Raw genomic sequence first — 23,523 nt, 5'->3', positions numbered from 1 at the left:
GGCGCTTTTTAATAGCTGTGGGGGGAGTCCCAGGCGGCCTGCTACTGTGGGGGAGTCCCTGGGACTGCAGCCAGGAGCCACCAAGCCACCCGCCAGTTCCGGGACCACTGCTCGGCCAGGCTGCCCAGGGCCCCCCAGAGTTGTGCGGCTGTCCCCGGGGACAGGGCTGCTCCAACAGTGTCTGGTGCAGCTGGCTGCAGAGCTGCTCCAGCTGTGCTTGAGCGGCCCTAGGATCAGCCACACTGGCCGTTGCAGAAGTCACAGAGGTCACAGGAATCCGTGACTTCTGCAACCTCTGTGACAAACACAGAGCCCTATTTATAATTATGGCTACTCTAACTGCATTTGTAAGGTTAACTTTGTTCTCCTTCACTAATTTTTATATAACTTGTCTGTGTTCTAGGGGTGAATTTGCTCTTTGGCTTGACGGGGATCTCTACCATGGAAGAAGTCACTCTTGTAAAACGTTTGGGAATCACACACTTTCTAAGAGAGAAGATTTTATTATCCAAGACATTGAAATCTGGGCTTTTGAATAAGTGTGTAAGTGTCTCTACAGGCTGTTGTCCCAAACCTGACATGAATCAGTGCAGCTCAAAAAGCCCTAGAAGCAATAGAATACAGCATTTATATACTATAGTTTTAAAGCTATCTTCATGATGATCCAGATACAATTTTGAAATAGTGTATTTAAAGTTGTTGTACTTTTCTTTGTTTAAGATATTGCTGTAAGTCTAGGCCACATGGGCTGAAACTGAATGTCAGTTAAGTTAATCTTGCTGTTGTGGAGCCAGCCTCCCAAACTATCTGTCCTTTAGTCTACCCCTTTTTCTCTTCAGTTCCCCCACACATCTATCTACGATCGGTTTAGGGCTGCTTTGCTGTGTCTCAATTAAGATTATTTTTCTATTAATTTTTCTATTAAAACTGTATCTCTGAATTGAGCTCCCCCTTCAGGGCCTATATAAGAGGAAAGTTTTGAGTATGATGATTTGACAGCAATGTTGCAAACACTGGCCCAGACCACTCGTTGATTAATTCACATGGTGCCACTGCTAGACAAGAAGTTTAGCATTCCGTCTTGGAGCATACCATTACCCTTAGTCCTGGTTAGAAAATGCATCCAAATTCAGTTGTGCCACTTGTTTTACTAATGTCCAATTTAGAAAATACATGTCAGTTACATCCTATAGTAAAAGTTCTAGTTGCGTGCTGATTGTATTAAAAGTATTTTGCACATGCTGTTAATGATCTGCAGGTTTGGGACAAATGAGGACAGCATTGAGCTATGTGGTAAAAACATAAAACAGCAAGGGAATGTGAGAATGTGATAGTTCCACTGTGTTTAATGGATAAATCAAGTAAAATGCAGTGAACAAATTTGTAGCTATAGTAGGGCATTATGCATACCAAGACTATGAAATTGATGCATTTTTCTTCAACATAAAGTGTCAGATATATACTGTTTTATAGTTATACTGTTGTAGCCTTGTAGCACATCAACTCCAAGAACATAGCTTATTCCTGTCCAAAAGAAAAAAATAGTTGTGATGTTTTTGAGTGGATTTATGTTGTAAACTACAGTTAGCACCAGCTCTGATAAAATGGGGTAACATATTATAGGTAGACAATATTGTAACTCGGTAGACTTGTGGAATATGCAAATTTACTGTCATGTGACCTCAAAAAAATGACAGGCTAGAATACAGTACCGGTAGCTCTTGTTCACTTTTGTAGGAAAACTGATAAGCCATTGTGGCAATAACAGCTCAACAAAAGTTATTTTCAAAGCTTCTATTCTATGTTATGCAAAAAATTTGCTGTTATAAGTGTGACAGTGACTGACTTTGTGCTGAAATTTCAGCTGTTCCAGATGAACATTGTATATTATCTTGTAAATTAATGTTTAAAAGTAGTTTTTGTTATTATAGAAAAGTGTTGATTAACGGGTTGCTTATAGCACTTTAAATTATTCTAGAAATGGAATAAAAGCCAAATGGGTTGGCTTAAATAGATGTAGTTGTATAGTATTTCAATATATTTAGTTCTTTGAAAAGTTTTAAAAACTTATCTGAAGAAAGATTACTGCTGTGGTAATGAAAAAGGGCAGATGCTTTATCTATAATATGCTAATGCGCAATATGAATAGAAATACAGGGCCCCATTTCCTGTCTCTATGTATAGCTCTTTACCCTTGTTAGAGCTTAGTACAGTATGTAGATTAAATGTTTACAAAAATAAGGAACTGTAAATATATTAAAATGGCTTTTCTCCCCATTGGTCTTCCACAGCAGTATTATTGTCTTTGTGGAGTTAAGACTAACTATAAACAATCCTGTAATGGATTTCAAGTACTATAAGGTCATAGTGATATATAGCAAATAAATCTAAATACATGTAAAATTAAACCTGAGTTTGAATTTATTTATACAAATGGTCAGTTATTGCTATTTTCACAGTAACTTCCTGAATGTAGGACTTTCTCTATACCGCTTTTTAATTTTGGTATATTATGATGCTCTACAATGTAACTAAATAGTTTCTTCAAGTTTTTGGAACTGGGAGGAAGAGTAAATATTTATAAACTCGCATACCAGTATCATATAACTTTCCAGTGTATGATACTGAGAGTGCAGAGCAGGGTTTTTTATATTTCTTTTTTATTTACCTTAAGGAGTCTATGTAACACATCTCCTCAAAACACTGTCAGTTCCTGCTCTCCTGAAAGTTCAGGTGCTGCATTCTAGAACACTTTTTTTTTCCTTCTGCTGTATGATCTCTGATTCTTTTAATTGCAGAATTAGACTTCTGATTTTAGTATAGCTCATTTAAATTCGGAATAATTGACTTAGAGCACATGTGTTGATATAAAATTATGTATATTCTTCCAGTAATAAATAGGTCTCTCTCTCTGTCTCCTGCATGTTAGGGCTGAGTTATTCTCCTGGGAATTTGGCACCTGATTGAATTTTTTCAATTTGAGGCCAAATTCCCAAGCAGTAACAACTCTATGTTCAGAAAATTTAAGCTACATCAAAGGCCTTGAAACACAAGTCAAAGTACCTTGAATTTATGGGAGCTTTAGTGGCTAGTTAAAGTCTCCCCAGAGGCATTTAATGATGGGAAAACAACATTCTCTAACAGGATACAACACAAGGTTTGTCTGAACACAAAGTTGAACCAATTTAATTAAACTGATGCAAACCTGTATATGGACACATTTGCATCAGTTTGAAACTGGTTATATTGATATAAATCAGGTTTAAATTTGAGTATCCCCATGGTTGCACAGACTTCAGATAAACTGTTTAAAATAATGTCTTTAACTAAAGGTATTATTTTAAACAGTTTAAAATCTGTGCAGCTGTGTGTTGACCACACCAAAGAGATCTTTGTTCTGACCTTTAAATGTCTCCTTGCTTCAGTCTCACCAGAAATTTTACAGGATATAGTTCCTTTCCACCTCACTGCCAAAAACCTCATTGCTCCAGTGATTACAAGAAACTGAGGCTTGACATAGATGGAAGAGAGAATCCATTTTATAGATTGGATTTTGAATGAGTCTAGTGCCAGATCAAAATCTGTATCACCTCTCAATATTATAAGCTCAGTGCATGAGCTGATGTTTGTTGAGATATACATTGCATCAAGAGTCCCAGGTCTTATCAGCTACATCAGCATCTAATTTTAAATGCTGCTTTGTCACTGAATGTTAATATGGTCTTCCCTCAACTTACAAATCTCCATGAAGGCCCTGTTTATTCACATGTAGTCTCTATTTATGCTCATCTGTTGATCCCCAGTGAAGCAGATCTGCAAATGAAAAGCCTTTGGAACCAGAGAAGGAACTCAGTCTGTTGGGAACATGGCTCTCAAAACTGAAAGAGCAACGGGGTGGGTGCGGGGGAAGGGCAGGAGAGGCATGAAATTACATGCATCAGGAAGAAACTTGTATAATTTAAAATACATCTCCAGCCAATAAAACATTTCACAGAAGATAGATGTGTAAGTATGTTTTGATGCTGCTGTTCTGTCACTCTTCAGGCTTGGGGTTAAAAGATTTTAATGTTAAGTATCTGGGCAATAACTCTTGTAGGCATCTATAAAGTTGAAGAAAACATAAAATGGAGAGGGAAGGAATTTTTGAAAGAAAGTATGGGTATTAGTGGCAAGGAAATAAACTATTCAGCTATTTTATAGAAAAACTTAGATAACCTATTGATTACTCAAATGTTTAGTGCCCCATTATTTAAAATGAGTTTCATAGGGGAGTAACAGTAAAAATACATTGGAACAACTAGAGATTGTGGGGCGGTTTGCAGGCGGATTTTTGTTTGGTTTTTAATATTCAGAAAGAATCATTTCCTGTATTTCAGGTAGTCTTTGTGGGTTAAAGTCACTGCAATACAGAGGATCCACATAAAGCATCTCCATCCCAGTTTGTCTCAAGGACATTTGGTAAATAAATATTTCTCACAAAGGAAAAAAGAAAACAACTTAAGGACTTGTAGGATCCTGAGGACTTTTTATGGTGTCCTTCATGCTGGGGTAAATAGGGCAAGTAACCATGAGAAAGCATTTACTGTATTCAGTAATATGAGAATATTAAAGTAGCTTTATTGACACAATCCTTAAGGTCTCTGAATTCTAAAACTGTGAAGAAATGTTAAAGTAGATTATTTCTGAGTGCTGCATGAAGATGTTACATGTTCAGCGGATTTGGGTGGTTGCCACTGTGAGAGTTTATGAATGGTATTTGCAATCAGTTATGGCTTTTATCCGAGATAACAGGTAAACATCTAAATTGCATATTATGGGGGGCAAAGGGGGAATTAGAAGGCTGTGTTGAATTGAAATGGTGAGAACAAAAGAGCAAAGTAAAGGTAATAGTAATCACTGTTGCTGCTGAGTTTGGCTCAAAGCCATGATGGTCCAATTCTTAACAGTGTCACTAGGCTGTTTGCCTTTTGGGGAGATCGTCCCTCAGCTCCATTTCCCCTTCGGAGGCATTTCCAGTGGCTGGTGCCTTGCATGCTTTAGGGAGCGAGCCATGACCAGAGAAGCCAGGGCTGTCTCTCCTCTCCATCCCTCTTATCGAGTGACTCATGGCAGGGGGGTTGGCATCTCCGGGGGTAGGACACTGTTTCCCATACAGCCCAGCTGGCTGGGTTTGCACCAGAAGCCACGGCTCTGACAGCAGAACTCAGTCACTTCCCTTCCCTGCGACCACCAGACATAGCACAAACATTGTCATTAATAGAGATTATGGCACGGGGCCTTCAGGCCTAGCTTCCTCCCTGTGCTACCACCTCTATAACAGGCACCTCCACGTACACTCCCCTCTGAGATCACAGGAGAAATGCAGACCCATCTAGCCCACATGGTTTCCATGCAATTGAGAGAGGAAGAGCTTCTGTGGAGCCCATCCTGGACTGAAAATAAATGTGGATGTTTTCCCTGGTGCTTTAGGAATCAGTTGCTCTTGGGGAGCGTCTTTGTGGGTGCACCACTTTAGGTGTCTTGGCACCCTGTGCTTCTAATCAGAGATTTGTAGTAGCAGTGCCCCCCAGCTATCTCGTGCAGCTCTAAGCGGTTACCCCACATGCGCAGGCAACAGTTCCTTCTCTACCGCCTTTGGCTTCAGTCGGAACCACAGCAGCACCCTCACAGCTTTAGATATTTCTATTATTTCAGTTATTTCCCAGCTAATACCCTCTCTTCCTTTAACTATTTAAAAAAATTCTTTCCTTTTCCCTGCCTCAGGCGGGTAACTCCCAATGACAGAGGACGCATAACGGGATTATTCCCATTCCAGCCTCTCAGAGGTGCCTGGCTCTCCAGGCTTCAAACACTGTCTCACTTGCAGACTGTCTATATTGGTCTCTTGAGGGCCATCTGCAGTGTGTCCATTGCCTGCGGAAAACACATATCTCAAAAGTGTCCCCGCTGCAAAAAACTGACAGCTAAGACAGGGAAGGCTAGAGATCTCCAGTTGAAACTCTTGATGATGGAGAAATCCCTCAGACCAGCCTCCAACCCAGAGTCCAGGACACCTCCGGGTCAACAGCCACCTCAGACATGGGATCCTCCTTAAAAACAGCTACTAAGGACTCTGTTCCTAAAAAAGCCACAACAGGGAGGCTTCAACTCTGAAGCCCCTCCCCTCCACTGAGGGACACTGCTCTACAGTCACCTAAAGTGGAGCACCCCCAGGAACATTCCTTGAAGAAGAGAAGGTTACTCACCTTGTGCAGTAACAGAGGTTCTTCGAGGTGGTTGTCCCTGTGGGTGCTCCACTACGCTCACTCTCCTCTACTTCAGAGTTTCATGTCGATCCTCTGAGGTAGAGAAGGAACTGGGGAACGGTTGGCTGCGCATGTGGGTAACCACTCGGAGCAGTGCGAGATGGCTACCACGCATGCGTGGCCGACTAGGGGCACTGCTCCTACAAATCTCCGATTATAAGCTCAGGGCACCAAGACACCGAAAGTGGAGCACCCACAGGGACAACCATCTCAAAGAACCTCAGTTACTGTACAAGATGAGTAACCTCCTCATCTACCTGTGGAAGATTCTTACCTGAAAGAGCAACCTGCTGACTATACAGGTCCTTCACAGACAGCCAAGTCCAGGCAGGCATTGTCTCAGCCTATTTTCAGCGTGAAAAGTAAAGGCAACTGAAATAAAGAAGTATGAAACATCTGAGATGCTAAATACCCCCTTATGCATTTATAAGCACTGCTAACATGAGTAGGCAGGATTGCAAGTGTGCTTCCTGTCCATCTAAAAAATTCTGTGGGCTAAGAACTTCTCCCTAGAAAAGGAGGTCGGGGGGCAGATTTGTTTCAAGTAGGCATAGGAGGCTTTGGTTCTTCAGATGAGATGCTCAGACAAATCAGTTCCCAGCTATCCACCTGGGAAAGCTGGATGAGGGCTCTGCTATATATGTCTTCCCACTTCTTCAACTGCTTCTCACAACAGTATTTTGGATGTGTCTATCTCACAGAGTTGGTCTGCTATTGCAGGACCAATCCTCTATCTGAGACCAGGCAGCTTTAAAATGAATACTTGGATGAAGTGATCAGTGTTACCATGGACCTCAGAAGACAAGTCAACAAATAGAACTTATTTTGCTGTCTGGTGCAAATTCCATAGTTTAAGTACCTTATTAAGCCAGTGGAACATAGCCTTGTGTTCCCCCAAGAGGGCTTTATTTTAGATGTATGAGTGTCCAAGTAAAAAAAGGTCAAGTATCTGCGGTATAATGTGCTCTGCAGGTTAAAGAAAAGATGCTTTGTACAAATCCCAACATTAAATGCTTTTTTATAACATTAATCCTGTCCCAACCCTGCAAGGTCATAGAGTACAACCTCTGAACCTGTACTGGAGGTGTCGTCATACTTCCTGTCCATTAGAGTAGGCCTCCTGATGGCTATTCTCTCCAGTCAAATGAAGTGGAAGTTTTTTTAAGTTGGTAGCTTTCTCTAACAAGAATCAGTATTGTAATTATCATTCAGACAGGTAGTCCTTACTACTGTAATAGCATTTATTCCCCAAATACATTTGTAACGGGGTCCCAGTGGGGGCCAGCTGTGGTCACTCAATTAGGGTGAACTGCAAAGAATGGGGCAGACAATCCCCAAAAAGCTGGTGGATATTCCAATACGTAGATTTACCAAGCCAGCACAAAACAGCTTCTTTGTTACCTTACTCGTTACACGGAAGTCCAGACAACACAATTCCCTTAAAGCCTCCATCCAGGTACCTAAGCCAAATATGATGATTTCTGAACATCCTTTTTCATCATATAAAATAAAAGGTTTTACCAATTCCAAAGGATCGGACACATTACCTCCCAGGTTAATGAATATTTCAGATCTTACCCAAATACATGCCACAGCCAATTCTTATTAACTAAACTAAAATTTATTAAAACACAAAAGAGAGAGTATGGTTTAAAGATTAATATACATACAGATGAGTTCAATTCACTGAGGTTCAGATTCATAGCAGAGATGGTGAGCTTTATAGTTGCAAAGAGTTCTTTCAGAAATAGTTCAAAGGTTAATGTTCAGTGTTCAAATCTCATATTTAGGGTGTACCAGCATAACTGGAACCTCAGTCTTGCGCCTCAAACTTCCACCGATGAAGCTTAAGATCTGAGATGACAGAATCAGGACCCAAGGTTCTTTTATACAATTTTATGTCCTCTTTGACGAGTTGGAAATTCCTCTGGGAACAAAAGGTAATTAGGATGACTTTGAAGGAGGTCCATCACTGGTACTTAGCTATAGGAATTAACATAAGGCAATTTGCTTGTTTCTCCACCATTCACATATGACTTGCTATATACTTCAAAGAGAGATGAATACAGAGAAATCCCATGTTTACAATTCATTTAAATACCAGGATGTTCTTTTGATCTCTGAATTAACAAAATACAACATAACAGCCATACTGGGTCAGACCAAAAGTCCATCAAGCCCAGTATCTTGTCCTCTGACAGTGGCCAATGGCAGGTGCCCTAAAGGAAATGAACAGAGAGGTTATCATCAAGTGATCTATGCCCTGTCACCCAATCCCAGCTTCTGGCAAACAGAGGCTAGGGACGCCATTCCTGCCCATCCTGGCTAATAGCCATTGATGGACCTATCTTCCATGAATCTATCTAGCTCCCTTTTGAACCCCATTATAGTATTGGCCTTCGCAACATCCTCTGGCAAGGAGTTTCCAGAGATCAAAGTGCATTGGATGAAAAAATACTTTCTTGTGTTTGTTTTAAACCTGCTACCTATTAATTTCATTTGGTGGCCCCTTGTTCTTGTGTTATGAGAAGGAGTAAATAACGCTTCCTTATTTACTTTCTCTATACTACTCATGATTTTATAGACCTCCATCGTATCCCCCCTTGGTCGCCTATTTTCCAAGCTGAAAAGTCCCAGTCTTATTAATCTCTCCTCGTACTGAAGCCGTTCTATACCCCTAATCATTTTTGTTTCCCTTTTCTGAACCTTTTCCAATTCCAATATCTTTTTTGAGATGGGGCCACCACATCTGCACGCAGTATTCAAGGCGTTGGCCTACAATGGATTTATGCAGAGACAGTATATTTTCTGTCTTATTAGCGATCCCTTTCTTGATGATTCCCAACATGGTTCACTTTTTTGACTGCTGCTGCACATTGAGTGGATGTTTTCAGAGAACTATCCACCATGACTCCAAGATCTTTCTTGAGTGGTAACAGCTAATTTAGACCCCATCATTGTATATGTATAGTTAGGATTATGTTTTCCAATGTGCATTACTTTGCATTTATCAACATTAAATTTCATCTGTCCTTTTGTTGCCCTGTCACCCAGTTCTGAGAGATCCTTTTGTAGCTCTTTGTACAATAGGTCGACTTACCCCCATAGTGAAGATAAACCCTCAGTCTCAGGGTAGAGTAATCAAATCTCCATCAATTCATAACTTCACCTAACTGCATATTAGTCATCCAATCCTAGCCAATGTAATTTCCTTTCTTTTGACAGAAGCTTTCTCCATGCCATAGTGTCCAGGGGAAGCTGTACAAGATATGCAAATATAACCTATCTTGTTCTGGGTGTCCTATTTAAAGGATGATGCTGCTTCCCAGCTTGGATGTACGCTGCTATGAATATCCTATTATAACAGATCCATTGACCTTAGCGCAAGGATGAGTATCTAACAGGGTAGTGGCTTGGAGCAGGGGAAGTTCACATTTTAAAATGGTCTGTTTAACATATCAGACAATATGTGAATGAACATGTTTCTCCTCTAAGTAGGGGTCGAAAAAATAAGCAAGCGCTGGTACTCAAATTAGCACTTTATTTGTCATTCAGGTATTGTTTTGACAGCCTTCTAAAGGACAACAGGCAAATGACTTCATAGGAATACTATACCTATTTAATTATTAAGAACCTGGGAGGGTAATGCAAGAACCTATACATACAGCATTTCATATCACAATATTTATCTGCAAATTTGAGCCTGGTCCTGCAGCTCTTATTTGCATGAGTAGTAGCATTGTCACCAAAAAGGCTATTGGATCAGACCTGCAATGTAATACCCGTTTTTATCTTGGCTAACTTCACAATCGGTTACCTTGCTTACAGTGTTCATATTGTTTTAGAACAAGATTGTACTGTAGGAGCATATTATTATTTGGTTCTTGAATTATTTGCCTGTAAAAATTTGAGGTCTGTTTTATTTGCATACAAAAAATATGCCTACCAGGAAGTTCAAACTGGAGTATTTGTGTTTTAATGCTAAGTTAACAGTTCTTGGTTTACCAAATTGAGGCAAAATGTACGGATACCCTTTTCTTCTGCAAGAAGATGTTTGATCTTTCAGTTTGAAAGAAACTTATTAAAGGAAACCATTTGGGTTCTCATTTTTAACTGTATGTAAATTGTTTGCCCAAACTTTTTTCCTCCTAAATGAACATTTTATTCTGGCAATAGTATATTTTGTGTGAAATTTACATAGTAATAATCTTGAAAAGCTGTTGTCTATATAATCCAGTAAGCATTATGCACAATATAGAAATCTATACTATAGTACAGCATAGAAGTGAGGTACATAGTGTAGAAACACCATTTTAAACTTTTTTCTAAAACATACATTGCTGAATTCTGAAATCTTTACCCACACGGAACATTCCTTGGGCTGAAATAGTGCCATGGACTTCATTGGAACAACCTAACATGAATAAGGGTTATAGAATTAGGCCCATATTCTGTAGAACATCTTATGAAACACTGGCTTTCTGAATACACAGACGACGTGTTCTCTTTAATTAGAAAAAATATTGCTCGTGTTCCTCACTCACAGAAGTAGTCTGTAGAAGTAGTCTGTCTACTGGAAAATGTCCCTATCGTTGCTACTCCTGCATCTTGATCTTGTACATTTTCTGTAATGCAGCTGTTTACAAGTGTCTAGCACCATACACATATTCTCTACTTGTTCCTGGAATTATGTGCTGTATGTTAATTTCCCTTTAATGCTATAGATGTATTGAATAGGAAATCATTTCTATATACTAATATGCAGTCATTTTAATGAATTTCCTTATCCTCTATGCATTCAAGTCTTGCCTTGTGTTCAATATTTTTCTGTAGGGGATGTATGCCACCATTCCATCCATTTCTCAGTCTTAAATATAAAGCCATCTTTGTGCAAGAGAGCAGTTTTATCTTACTTTGTGTATGAAATGTAAGGGAAAACATCACAAATACAGTGCTCACCATTAAAACATCAACATTTGTCAATTAGTTACTACACCATGGTATCTGCAGTAGTGTTTTGTTATACTTAGAATAGGAAATAACTGTGGTATATCCTATACCTTAGTCGTAAATGCAGATAACTGTACATTCAAATTCAATTTGTATGCCCTTAAATAGATTTTTAGTGACTTAATTATGAAATATAGGACAGGACTGAAAGGTCAATTTAATAGGTTGCACATTAAAGTTCATATTCTCAGTTGGTTCCTGATCCAACACGCTTCATAACTCCAAAAATCCCATCTAAGTTAATTTAGGGTGGGGGAAGTCTTGTACCTGAAACCAACTCAGGGTTGGGATTGAGGTGCAGCTGTCTTGCTGCCATTATGCTTTTACATTTATTTTGGTGCATTCAATACATGTATTCACTTCAGTTCTTCAACATCCATCCTTGTCTGAGCAGGAAATAACTTTATAATGTTGCAAACGCTGTTGGTAGAGGGCACAATACAAAGGGGATAGCAAAAGGATGCTTGCTATCACAGGCATAACTATAAAAAAAAGTCCCTAGAACAAATTTTAAGTATCTTTCCGACGGCATGGTAAATTCCTATATTCAAAACATTGACTATTTAATGGTGAGGTAACTGGCAGCAATGGAAAAATTGGTGTATTTTAAGTTTTACCATAATGGGTTGTACATTTATTTCAATAAAGTGATTATGACATGATCATCCCTGCCTTGCCATAACATTTCTCCCTCAAAGTCCACCAACCCATGTTTCCTAGCTCTCATGAGAATCCCAACAACCTTGTCTGAAATACGGACATATCTGTCAAAGAGTTCCCCAAAAGTGACTTGGATCTTGCCATCGCGCCTCAGCGGAGCCATTGTTGCAATGATAAAGCACATATCTCTTATCTCCCGGTGAATGTGAGTCTCCGCTCTCTTGGCCCTTTCAGCAGTTTTAGTTCCCTCTTTAGGACGACCATAGCCCTTATCTCCTTTGTGCAGGCGTGTCGACTGGGCCAGCTGGTAGTCAAATTCCTCACTGAAAGGATTCAGCTTTTGCGTTATCACATGCTGGTCTGCCCATTCTTGCCATCTGCCCTTCAGAGCATTAACAGGACTGTATTTCCTGTGGGTCTTGCTGCTTAGTTCTTCTGTAAACCTGCTTGCACTAAAAGAAACAAAAATGGGGCTTGATTTTTTTTTTTTTCATTTCACCACTTTTAGGGGCTCATTTGTGCTATTTACCGTTTTCTTTTGTAACACCCAACTTTCTCCAGTCTGGAGTACTAACCACTAGATGGCATATTTTTACTAATTCTAAAGTTAGTTCTTCAGTATAGGTGCATTACATTTATCTATCAATTTTGTATTTAAAAGCAACACATTCATTGCCAGGCTGATCTTGCATAAGACTCCAACTTATATGTTGGATCTCAATTTTGTTAGCCACATTTTCTGCCCAGCATTAACCCACTCTGTGGGTGCAAAAGAGTGAATACAATTACCTCTCCAATTTACTTGCTCACTTAGTTATCCTTCTCCCTGTTTCTGTCAGTTCATCAAGGGCCTAGAAATTGAAGTGAACTAAATTTGAAGTGCCAATAATTGCAAGTACAAAAGTGGCACCCACTGCTATTCATGATGGAAAAAATGGGGCCAGTATCTGAAAATCTGCCCCTTTCAGTCAGTTTTGATTTAACTAATACAACAGTGTGCATAAGTATAAGACAAGTATGATGAGGAGCATGTCAATGTAAGAATCTACTATCCCATACAATAGGAAAATACTTACTTTTCATTGGAGTAAGCCCCAAATAAAACATGTGACCTAACATTTTTAGCTCATTTAGTTAGATTTTCAAAGGCCCAAAGGGCAGGAAGGTGTTGCCCTGACTACACACTAATCCCATTCAACCTTGAACTTGCTAAAAACATCTATGGCTACAATGTCATTCCTAGGTATTGGGCCAAGTCCTGAGATACAGTCATATTGCAGAGTGCAAATCAAGGCAAATGGTTTAAAGCCCCTGATGCTGTTACTACTCTGAGGGCAGCTCTAACCTACCTGGCCGCAATGGCCCAATGGGGCCAAAATGCAACCAAGTATCCCATCCACAGGCGCTTCTCCCCAATGACACCTCTGCCCCTGCTCTGCTGGTAGAGGAGAGAAAGGGTGATGGCCCCTATCTCACTTCTATGCCACTGGAGGACACCTGGGGTGTGATCTCCCTGGGCCAATTAGGTTGATTTTTTAAAGTCTGTTGCACCAGTGATGTGGTGTAAAACACAGGAGAGTCAGGGCCATAATGATGTAAAGCACTATTTTGTTTCCCTCTAATTTGCAATCATGGAATATTGTGTGTGTGTGTAAGATGAAGGTCTGGCAGAAGAGTGTTACAACATTACATTGCAGTACTATCAGCAAACCAGCTGTGCAGCTTGTTGCCAGGTCAGCAGAGAGAACTTGGTGAGCTTTTGACTGAGTTATTGTTCTGTTGTCCTGTTTGGAAGCAAGTCCCCCACACAAAACATCCTGCCCAGCCGTGGCCCCCATTGGGCTCCTTGACTGACCACTTCCCCAACTCTCAATAAAGAGGCTATGTTGCTGCATAGACTTCCAGGTCTGTGCGGGAGCCCGGGCTCTGGGACCCTCACAGAGTCCCAGTAGCCCAGGCTCCAGCTCGAGCCCAGAGGTTTATACAGCAATGAAACAGCCCCACAGCGCGAGCCCCACAAGCCAGTGGGTTTTCTTTGCTGAGTAGACATACACTGAGAGTGGTTTTCCCTTACTCATATGCTTAGCTTGTGTCCTCCCTACTCCCTATGGAACTCTGCAAAACTCCTGGGGCAGCAATTTCCTGGGATCAGGAGAAGTGAAGGAGGCAGCATTGTTGAACTCTGCATTCTCTGATTGTTCTTTTATTTACTTTGTCTCCTACATTTTCTGTTCCCACCTAGCTCTTTAATCCTCCTTTCTAACCAAATACTGTTACCACCTTTCCATTCTAATCTTTTCCCAAGATGCCCAGATTAGCACCACTTTATTTCACATTTATTTTTTACTCTCAAACCCTACTTGGCTAGGGATAATCTAATTCTCACTTTGCCTCTTCTACATGCCTCATACAGTTTAACCTTTCCTGCTTTTCACATTTCTATTTGCCCCACGGTCTACTTTCTTGAGGCGTTAACCAGTAAATACACTGACTTCCAGTTTATTTTTTCAGATTAGCCTCTCTCTCATATGTTAACTGCTTGAGGCAGAGAACATGTCATCTTCTGTGTTTGTACAGCGCCTAACACAATGGTTCCCTGATCCAAACTGGGGCCTCGGGACACTACCACATTTTCAGTAATAATAATAATAATAAGGCATATTTGCAAGAATGCATTCTGTATATCTAAGGGGATGTTGTCCTTTGCCTGATCTGTGCTGTCATTTCCCTCTGTTTCTTTGGTTGCCTAATGCATGAGAACGTCAACACTGTTTTCTTCAGTGTGGCAGTTTTCATTTTACTCATGCACCACCAGTTTTGTTTCTAGGTACAGACTAAATATTATCATCCCAGCACGCAGAATTTGCATGTAGTCTGCTGGGAGATCAGTCTGACTCCAGCTAGAGTTACAGCTGGAATGGATGTGGGTGCTGATGTGAGAAATAATTACTGGCACTGTGTGTTCTCACTGAAACCTAGAGGGGAAACAGAAGACTGCCTTATTTAAAACCAAACAAATAAAAATCCAAAAAATAAGTGTGTGGTTGTTAAAGCAAAACTGAATGATTAACAAAAATAGCAGGTTTATGGTACGTTCCAAGAATATAAATTTAAAGTGAAATATATGACTGGATTTTAAAAAAATATAATCCTAAAAGCAGCATTATAAATGCAAAAAAATTATTCTTTCCAAGCCGATTTCAGTAAGGCAGACAGCTGTAAGAACTATAAAAGGTGTTATTTTACCCATTTACACCTCAGTATGTATGGTTAATCTTCTGTTCTCCCAGGTAACTGCATTAATATTTGACATATAAGGTATTAGAGGTATTCAGGCCATCCCAGTAGAAAGATAGTTACTTCCTTGCTACAGTTACATTTTATTTTTAGTGAGCAGTTCATTTTAATTTGGGTTGGTTCCAGGTAGAGCTGGTCACATTATTAGTTGCAGATAACACCCTTTGCAAATGTATTCTCTTTCCACCCTGTTTGTGAATTGCCAACATACTGATCCTGATTTCTGAGGCTGTATAATGAACTTTATTTGTATTACTGGTCAGTTCTCAGCCTCTATTTGAGAACTGTTTCATATTGGCTATTAGCCATTCATTATTTGTGGGACGTGTTTAGTCATCTGTATAACATGGTATTGGTCTGCTCCCTGATTGGATGACTGAAACAGAAGAAAGATGAACAGTGAATAAGGCCCTTCTGGTTTGAATTTTTAGAGCTCTCTTTGTGCTAAAATTTGTGAAACATGAACGCTTCTGTGAAAAGCTGCTGATATTTATAGATAACTAATGATGTGACCCCAGGGATAGCAGTGGAGCAGAGTCCATCTGTCTGTTTGCAGATAGATCAATGTATCTGTTTTGGCATTATTACACCAGCTCTACTTCCAGGGCTCTCATTTCTGACATGGTGATTCGGATACACTATGAACACGCTGGCCCTGATTCTCCACAGCCCTGGTGCCTTGTGAAGCTTTTTTATGTCCAGGCTAAGTGTGTTTAAAGTGGGTATAAAATCCTTCTATTCTGATTTGATAGGTTTTGCACTCAGTCTGCTCTTACTTGGCATAGATGTAGATGACTACACACAATGCGAGGCAGTGGAGACATGGCTCCTAAGAGGAAAAGGCAACACAGGGCCAGCTGGCTCCCTTACTCAGTGAATCCTGCAACAGGAGGAAAACTACAAGGATCCACTCATGGATTTTCTCCCTCATTGTATGGTCACAATAGAACCTTCTGGCCTTAGAAGCTATGAATCTATGAACATTCTTCCAATAGAGGGGGCAGGGGTTATCTTATTAAATAAACATTGCAGTGCCTAACTGATTTAGAAGCCTAAATATTTTCAGAATGGATTTAGGAACTTAAATCCTACTGACTGTCAATGGGATTTTGGCTCCTAAGTCATTAAATCCATTTTAAAAATGAGCTTTAGACTTCTAAATCCATTGGACATTACAATGCTACATTTAGCAATGCATCAATACCTTTACAAATCTGGGCCTAAATTCTTAGGCTGGGATTTTCAAAGAGGCTTGAGGGAGTTCAGTGTCCAGCTACCATGGGATGTTTAATGGATTTGGGTACCTAAGGCTTAATGTTGCAAAAGTGCCCAACTCACTTAGGCTGCTAAGTGAGTTGTACACTTTGGAAAATTCTACCCTAAATCCTGCAGGCTCTCTTGCAAATCCCAGCCTTAGATGCTGAATTTGAAAGTGATGTTAAAAATAAGCTGAAGCTAAAAAATACCCCAGGTATCTTGAATAATCTAGGCCAGTGATACTCAGACTGAGGCCCGTGAGCCACAAGTGGCTCTTCAATATATCTCCTGCAACTCCTTGTAGCACATGATATTAAACAACTGTGTAATTTAATTATTAACCAATCAGGATGCTTTTACCATGTTATTACCCAACTCTAGTTGATAAGATGATAATACTTGATCAGGACATGGGTGGTGGGTGGAGCCCCCCTTTGGGGAGGCTAGCCCTAGCTCCACCCCTTCTGCCCCTGTAGCTGGACCACCACAACCCCGAGCCTCCCACCACCTGCCTGGAGGAGTCCCGGGCCAGCTGCAGCTGCTCCACGCCTCTCCTTCCCTTCCCTCCCCAGACCCCAAGTGGCGCGGGGAAAAGCATCTCTCAGGTCTGGAAGAAGCTTTTGATATGTCCCATGCAGGTTCCGGGGCGGCTGAGAAGGCAGTATTTGCAGTACAGTAACTCCTCGCTTAATGCTGTAGTTATGTTCCTGAAAAATGCAACTTTAAGCGAAATGATGTTAAGTGAATCCAATTTCCCCATAAGAATTAATGTAAATGGGGGGGTTAGGTTCCAGGGAAATTTTTTTCACCAGACAAAAAACTACGTATTGTATTATATATATACACACACACTATATATTTTAAACAAACAATTTAATACTGTACACAGCAATGATGATTGCGAAGCTTGGTTGAGGTGGTGAAGTTGGTGGGTGGGAATTTCCCAGGGAATGCCTTACTGCTAAAGGATGAACTAGCTTTTGGCTGAGCCCTCAAGGGTTAACACATTGTTGTTAATGTAGCCTCACACTCTACAAGGCAGCATGAATGGAGGGAGGGGACATAGCATGGCAGACAGGGACAGACACACACCCTGTGTGTGGGGAAGAGAGACAGAGATGCACATTGCCCCTTTAAGTATGCTGACCCAACTCTTAAGAACATTTCTTTTTAAGTCAATTAGGAAGTTGAGATAGCAGCTGCTGCCCCAAGCTCGCTCTCTCTGTGTCCCCACCCTGCTCTATGTGGAGAAGGGGTAAGCAGGGTGCAGGAGTAGGGGGACATGCTGACAGCCGCCCCATTCCCCTCCCCGCACAGGAAGCAGGAGGCTCCCGGGAGCAGGAGCAGCTCCAAGGGGAGGGCAGGAGCAGCACATGGCAATGTGGGGAGGGACAGCTGAACTGCCGGCAACCGATAGCCTGCTGGGCGGCTGCTGCACAGGGAACTTAGGAGAGCAGGGAGCTGATAGGGGGCTGCCGGTCCACCCTGGTGCCAAGCCCCCACCAGCTAGCTCCAACGGGCTGCTCTTCCTGCAAGCAGTGGACAAAGCAGGCGGCTGCTAAACGGCCTTATAAGGGAGCATTGCACAACTTTAAACGAGCATGTTCCCTAATTGATCAGCAACATAACAATGAAACGTTAACCAGAGCGACTTTAAGTGAGGAGTTACTGTATTCGGACTCCAGGGAGATTACTGATGAACCCAGAAAGCTGAATAGCACATACTTCCTCCTCAGCCACCCTGGAATCTGCATGGGGCACAATAAAAACTCCCCCCTGTCCCCAAAACCCCAGAATTGGGGATCTGGCGGCCATGGTACCCTGACCTATTATACCCGCCACCCATGGATCAGTCATTTTCCTGTGAGATATTCTCTCTCTCTCTCTCACTCATATGAGAGCGTAAATGAAACAATGAATTCACACTAGTCTGGCTCTTTTGGGTCATGTTGATTGCTAATTTGGCTTCTCAACCACTGAGGTCTGAGTATCACTGATCTAGGAAGTTCTTTTTCTCTGTTTCCCCCTCTTCCTTTTATTCCAAGCAGTTTCTATTGCTGTCTTACAGGAGGCAAGGAAGCTTACACACCTCTGTTAAATTTTTTCCTTTTAAGGTTTGCAAACAAGTCTAGCTTGCTTTATGTCTATATGAAGCGCTCTTCAGGTAAGGCAAATGTTTACAATAGTATTTACTTTGTAGAAAGTACATTTTTATATATTTATATATATAAAGATCAATTTCCCTCTTGGAGTGTCTCTGGTGTGTGGATAATTTGTTTTCCTGAAATTAAAGTGACTATATTGGAAGGGCAAGCTACAATCCAACTGTTTGCAGCCTTTTTCTGCAAAGTCTGCTCTGTGGGAGACCTTGTGAGGAGCTGTTTGATGTCAGGGCATGTCTCGGAATTTCAGTCAGAATCTGCTATTCCTCTTGGAGCTACCTCTGTAGGCCAAATCCTGTTTGTATTGAAATGAATGAGAGTTCTCCACTGATTGCTATATCTGGATTTGAACCCCCTGATTATTTTGGTAACACATGGAGTCAAAAATTAACATACAATTTTTGTTTGTAATCTTCAAACAGGAACCCTTACAAGGAAGTAATACTTAAAGTTCAGTTTGGTGCTAAGATTTAGACTTGCTGTTTAATTCATTATAGGAGAGGTATGTTTTTCAAAATAATTCTTTCCACGAATATTTAAAATAAAAGTTAAATATGCTGCAATTCTTAACCTAAATAACAGATTGTGCTCTTTCTGTTTTCCTCATGACATTTTGCAGACATACGGGAACCTCCTACACATCAGAATGTTTCTGACGGATAAAACGTTATTTTGTAAGATTTGATTATAGTGATTTTTCTGACATGCCTGAGATTTCACACTTGATAATTCATGCTCGGTGTTCAATTCTGTAGAGAAACAATACCAAAGTACAGTGGCTTTCTTGACTGACTAAATAATCAGACCAGTTCTATATCTCTGAGTTATAATCATGATGTTTGCAGCAAATGTAATGTTTCTGTAAGTTTGTTTGTCTCAGATGATTTATTTTATATTTACCTACTTTAAGTGAGCAGAATCCAGAAACTTATGTAGGTTCCAATTCAATAAAACACTTAAGCACATGCTTAACTTTAAGCATGAGCTTAAGCCCATCCTTAGTCAACTGAAACACTTAAGCTAAAGGAGCCAAAAAAGTGGTCAGAAACTTCACTATGGTGATTTTTGCTTACATGCACAGGGTTGAATTGATTTCTTTAATAACTGTAAATTTAGCATTTTTCATAGATTCCTAGACCCAAGGGACCATTGTAATCATTCATCTATAACACAGGCCATAGAATTTCCCCTAAATAATTCCTAGAGCAGATCTGTTAGAAAAACATCCAGTTTTGATCTAAAAATTGTCAGTGATGGAGAATCCACTATCACCTTTGGTAAATTGTTCCAAAGGTTAATTACCATCACTGTTAAAAATGTATGCCTTATTTCCAGTCTGAATTTGTCTAGCTTCAGCTTCCAGTCATTGGGTCATATTATTCCTTTCTCTGCTAGACTGAAGAGCTCATTATCAAATATTTGTTCCCTATCTAGGAACTTATTGACTGTAATCAAGTCACCCCTTAACCTTTTTTTGATAGACTCTATGAGCTTCATCTGTTTAGCCTATCACTGTGAGGCATGTTGTCTAATCCTTTAATCATTCTCTGGACCCTCTCCCATTTATCGACATCATTCTTAAATGGAGGACACAGAACCGTATTCCAGCAGCAGTCACACCAGCGTCAAATACAGAGGTAAAATAATCCTTCTATTCCTGCTCGAGAGCCCCCTAATTGTGCATCCAAGTCCTGCCATAGCCATTTTGGCCACAGTGTTCCAGTGGGATTGATTATCCACCACAACCCCCAAAGTGTGTTCATGTATGCAAGAAAGTGGGAGTCAAATCTCAGGCCTGGTCTACACTGGGGGTGGGGGAATCGATCTAAGTTACGTAACTTCAGCTACGTGAATAAAGTAGCTGAAGTCGACATACTTAGATCTACTCACCATGGTGTCTTCACTGCAGTGAGTTGACAGCTGACTCTCCCCCGTTGACTCCACCTGCACCTCTCGCTCCAGTGAGTACCGGAGTCGACGGGAGAATGCTCGGTGGTCTATTTATTGTGTCTAGACTAGACATGATAAATCAACCCGTTGCCCATTGATCCTGCGGGTAATGCAGACAAACCCTCAGTTTCAAAGGAGTCTCAACCCAGCCTCCATTTTTGTGCATACAAGTTTGTATCCAAAATGACTGTGCATATTTTTAGCACAAACACATGCATGCAGTTGATATACATTCCATCAGGTGCATGCATAGGTGTTAGTGCTGGAAAAGTTAACATGGGAATGGTTGCAAGTGAGTACAACTTTGCATGAAGGAGGCTGCTTTTTAAAATATTGTCCAGATCATGTCTTTCCTTCTAGCATCGATCATCTGTTAGGCTCAGGTGGGTGTGTTCCAAATCATAAATTTCCTGTGATTGGTGGCTAGAAGGCAAACTTTGGTGGACCTTGACCCTTTCAATCTTTTCCTTGTTTATTTCTGTTAAAGTTTGGAATGCTATTCATTTCAAATAATTTATTCAATGACTTTAGCCCATTTCTCTGTTGATCTTTATCCACAGAGCGAATTAAATTTTTAGGAATCTATTCAAGATTCAAACTTTTTTATCACATGGTTTATGGAGATACATTTCAACCAATGACTTTGGGGTGAACTATTTATCACAATAATCAATATGAGTATTTTACTCATGCTGTGCAAGTAAGGATCTAAGTCCCATGAAGTCTTTGTGAGTTTGAAGTTATTAAATCAAGGGTGGAAATGAGGGTCTGCCTTTTCTTAACACTTGATAATCTCCCTTTGGCCCTTATCCAGCTACTAAAATTTTGGCTTCCATTTTTTCCTCTCCCTCCTGGAAACCTATATCTTCCTCAGGGACTAACAACCATTTTGGTGAACCCTAATGAAGTGTTTGTTCACTTACAGTGATGGCATGGGTCGTTTAATCCTCATAATGTGGTTAGCATCTTCTTGCTGGAGTCTATCTTCTGCCTCGCCCCCATAACCACTGTCCTCCGTATCCATGCTGTCACTGCGACATTTATGTATCTCTAACTCTGGGACTTTATCCTCTTGTTCCATCTGTTTCCAACCCTTGGTTAGCTCTGTCACCAGATTTGAGCACTTCCTTCGCCTTGTAGGAGACATTTTGTCACCAAGGATTTTGTCAAAATTATTTGACTCCTCCTTGCACCCGCAGATCTCTGGGCTCCCATTATCCTTCTCATATCTATCACTGAGGAAGCTAATGTCATTTCCTCTTTCATAGACTTTACTTACAACGGTTTTGGTCACTTCTTTGCTTTTAATGTTAAGCTTTCTGAGAGCTTCATCAGATTCACTTGTATCTTTTTCTACATCCCCTTTAGCCACTGCCTCCTTCCCTGAGGATTTTTCCTCACCCTTTTCTTGGTTGCTCTTAGTAGAAACAGGCCATCTTGATAATAGCCTTTCTTTTGGTGGCTCAGTTGGTGGTTCTTCTGCATTGGGCATCCATCCTGGGGGCTCTTGGGCTTGCTTTGTGTTGTGGTTGCTTGCCCACTGTTGCCAGCCTCGTGCCAAGCTGATTACTAGGCTGGTGGTTCGGATCTTTTTGATGGCCCTTTTTGCAGGCATAGCTTTTTGGCTTTCTTCTGGAGGCATGTTGCTGTCTGCTGCTGCTGCTTCTCTCTCTCTTGTGGTAACCACCTAGTGAATCAATATCCTAGACTGAATAACTTCCAGAGGAGAGAGCTACAGGGATTTAAATAGAAGCAGGGGGAGTTTGTGATATTGGAAACTATGTGAAGCATTTCTCACAGATATAGTGCCCCTACTCTGACAGCGTTCTTTTTTTAATACCTCACGGCTTGCATTTTGTCTCAGCAGATGGACACTGCATAAGGTAAACAAAGATGACACAGACTGCCTACTCTTCTGCAGCAGCCCTGTAGAAATTAAGAGCTCCTGTAAAACCCCTCTCTAGGGTCTCTCTAGTCCTGAATTTGCGTGACAGTAACCGGGTCTTACTTTTCTTAAAAGTGTTTGACTTATGGCAAAGATATTGGACAAAGTGATCAGTCCTACAAGAAGCTGAACCCCCTCAATTGCCAGTGACTTCAGGAGGAATAGAGGCCACACAGCACCATGTATAAAATCTAATCTTAATTGCATCATGCTAATCCGGCAATTTTACCATGATACGAGATTTTAGATATACTTCCTGAAAAGAGTCTTGGTGATTTTTTAAAATGCACATTATAAATCATAGCCAAAGGATTTTAGCATGTTTTCTTTAATTACTCAAGTACTTTATCCATTATGTCATTATCTGTCTATTACCATTTGTCTTGTCTATGTAGAATGTACACTCTAGGGAGCTGGGACCATCTTATACTATGGGGCTGTCCAATGCCTGGAAAAAGGGGGCCATGAGCCCTGATCACTACAAATATTAATAATAAATGTGAGTAGATTTGAAGGATACCAGATCTTGTGTTTTTAATCAGAGTTTTCAGAAGAGGAAGCTGCCTCTTCTTATTCCTGAAGATGCAGATAAAATCTAGTATCTATTTGGTCATAGTATATCAGGATTCATACCCCCTGAAGATAGGGTTTATTTGTTTGCTTGGTGAACAGAGATTTCCTCAGATAAAGCTCAGTGGTATGTTGTTTCCTAGTATAATGTTTCCTAAGTAGGAAAAGAAAACAGCATCACTTTTTTCTTCCCACATGCAGAGCAGTTTGCTGGGGGATCTGCAGTCCTTTCCAAGTTTCAGAGTAGCAGCCGTATTAGTCTGTATCCGCAAAAAGAAAAGGAGTACTTGTGGCACCTTAGAGACTAACAAATTTATGTGAGCATAAACTTTTGTGAGCTACAGCTCACTTCATCGGATGCATGCAG

General features: G+C 40.7%; 2 protein-coding genes across 5 annotated transcripts in view; one reads left to right on the top strand and one right to left on the bottom strand.

Moving 5' to 3' along the window:
• The window catches only part of OXR1 (oxidation resistance 1), a 404,602-nt gene extending 402,194 nt beyond the window's left edge, over positions 1–2,408 (top strand). For all 4 annotated transcript variants that reach the window (XM_077809882.1, XM_077809881.1, XM_077809884.1 and 1 more), the window contains one exon: positions 404–2,408. In XM_077809882.1, the coding sequence (XP_077666008.1) occupies positions 404–539 (136 nt within the window). In that variant the 3' untranslated portion in view covers positions 540–2,408. The remainder of the gene's footprint in view (positions 1–403) is intronic.
• A 9,541-nt stretch (positions 2,409–11,949) lies between these two features.
• On the bottom strand, positions 11,950–22,283 carry ABRA (actin binding Rho activating protein). The gene is made up of 2 exons (XM_077808862.1): positions 21,565–22,283; positions 11,950–12,427 (listed from the first exon to the last, which is right to left on the bottom strand). The coding sequence occupies exons 1-2, from the start codon at positions 22,281–22,283 to the stop codon at positions 11,950–11,952; spliced, it is 1,197 nt and encodes a 398-aa protein (XP_077664988.1).
• Between the last annotated feature and the right edge of the window lie 1,240 nt (positions 22,284–23,523).

Source organism: Eretmochelys imbricata, chromosome 2 (assembly GCF_965152235.1).
Source record: "Eretmochelys imbricata isolate rEreImb1 chromosome 2, rEreImb1.hap1, whole genome shotgun sequence".
In the NCBI taxonomy this organism is placed as follows: domain Eukaryota; kingdom Metazoa; phylum Chordata; order Testudines; family Cheloniidae; genus Eretmochelys; species Eretmochelys imbricata.
This window is presented reverse-complemented; position numbering and strand designations above follow the sequence as displayed.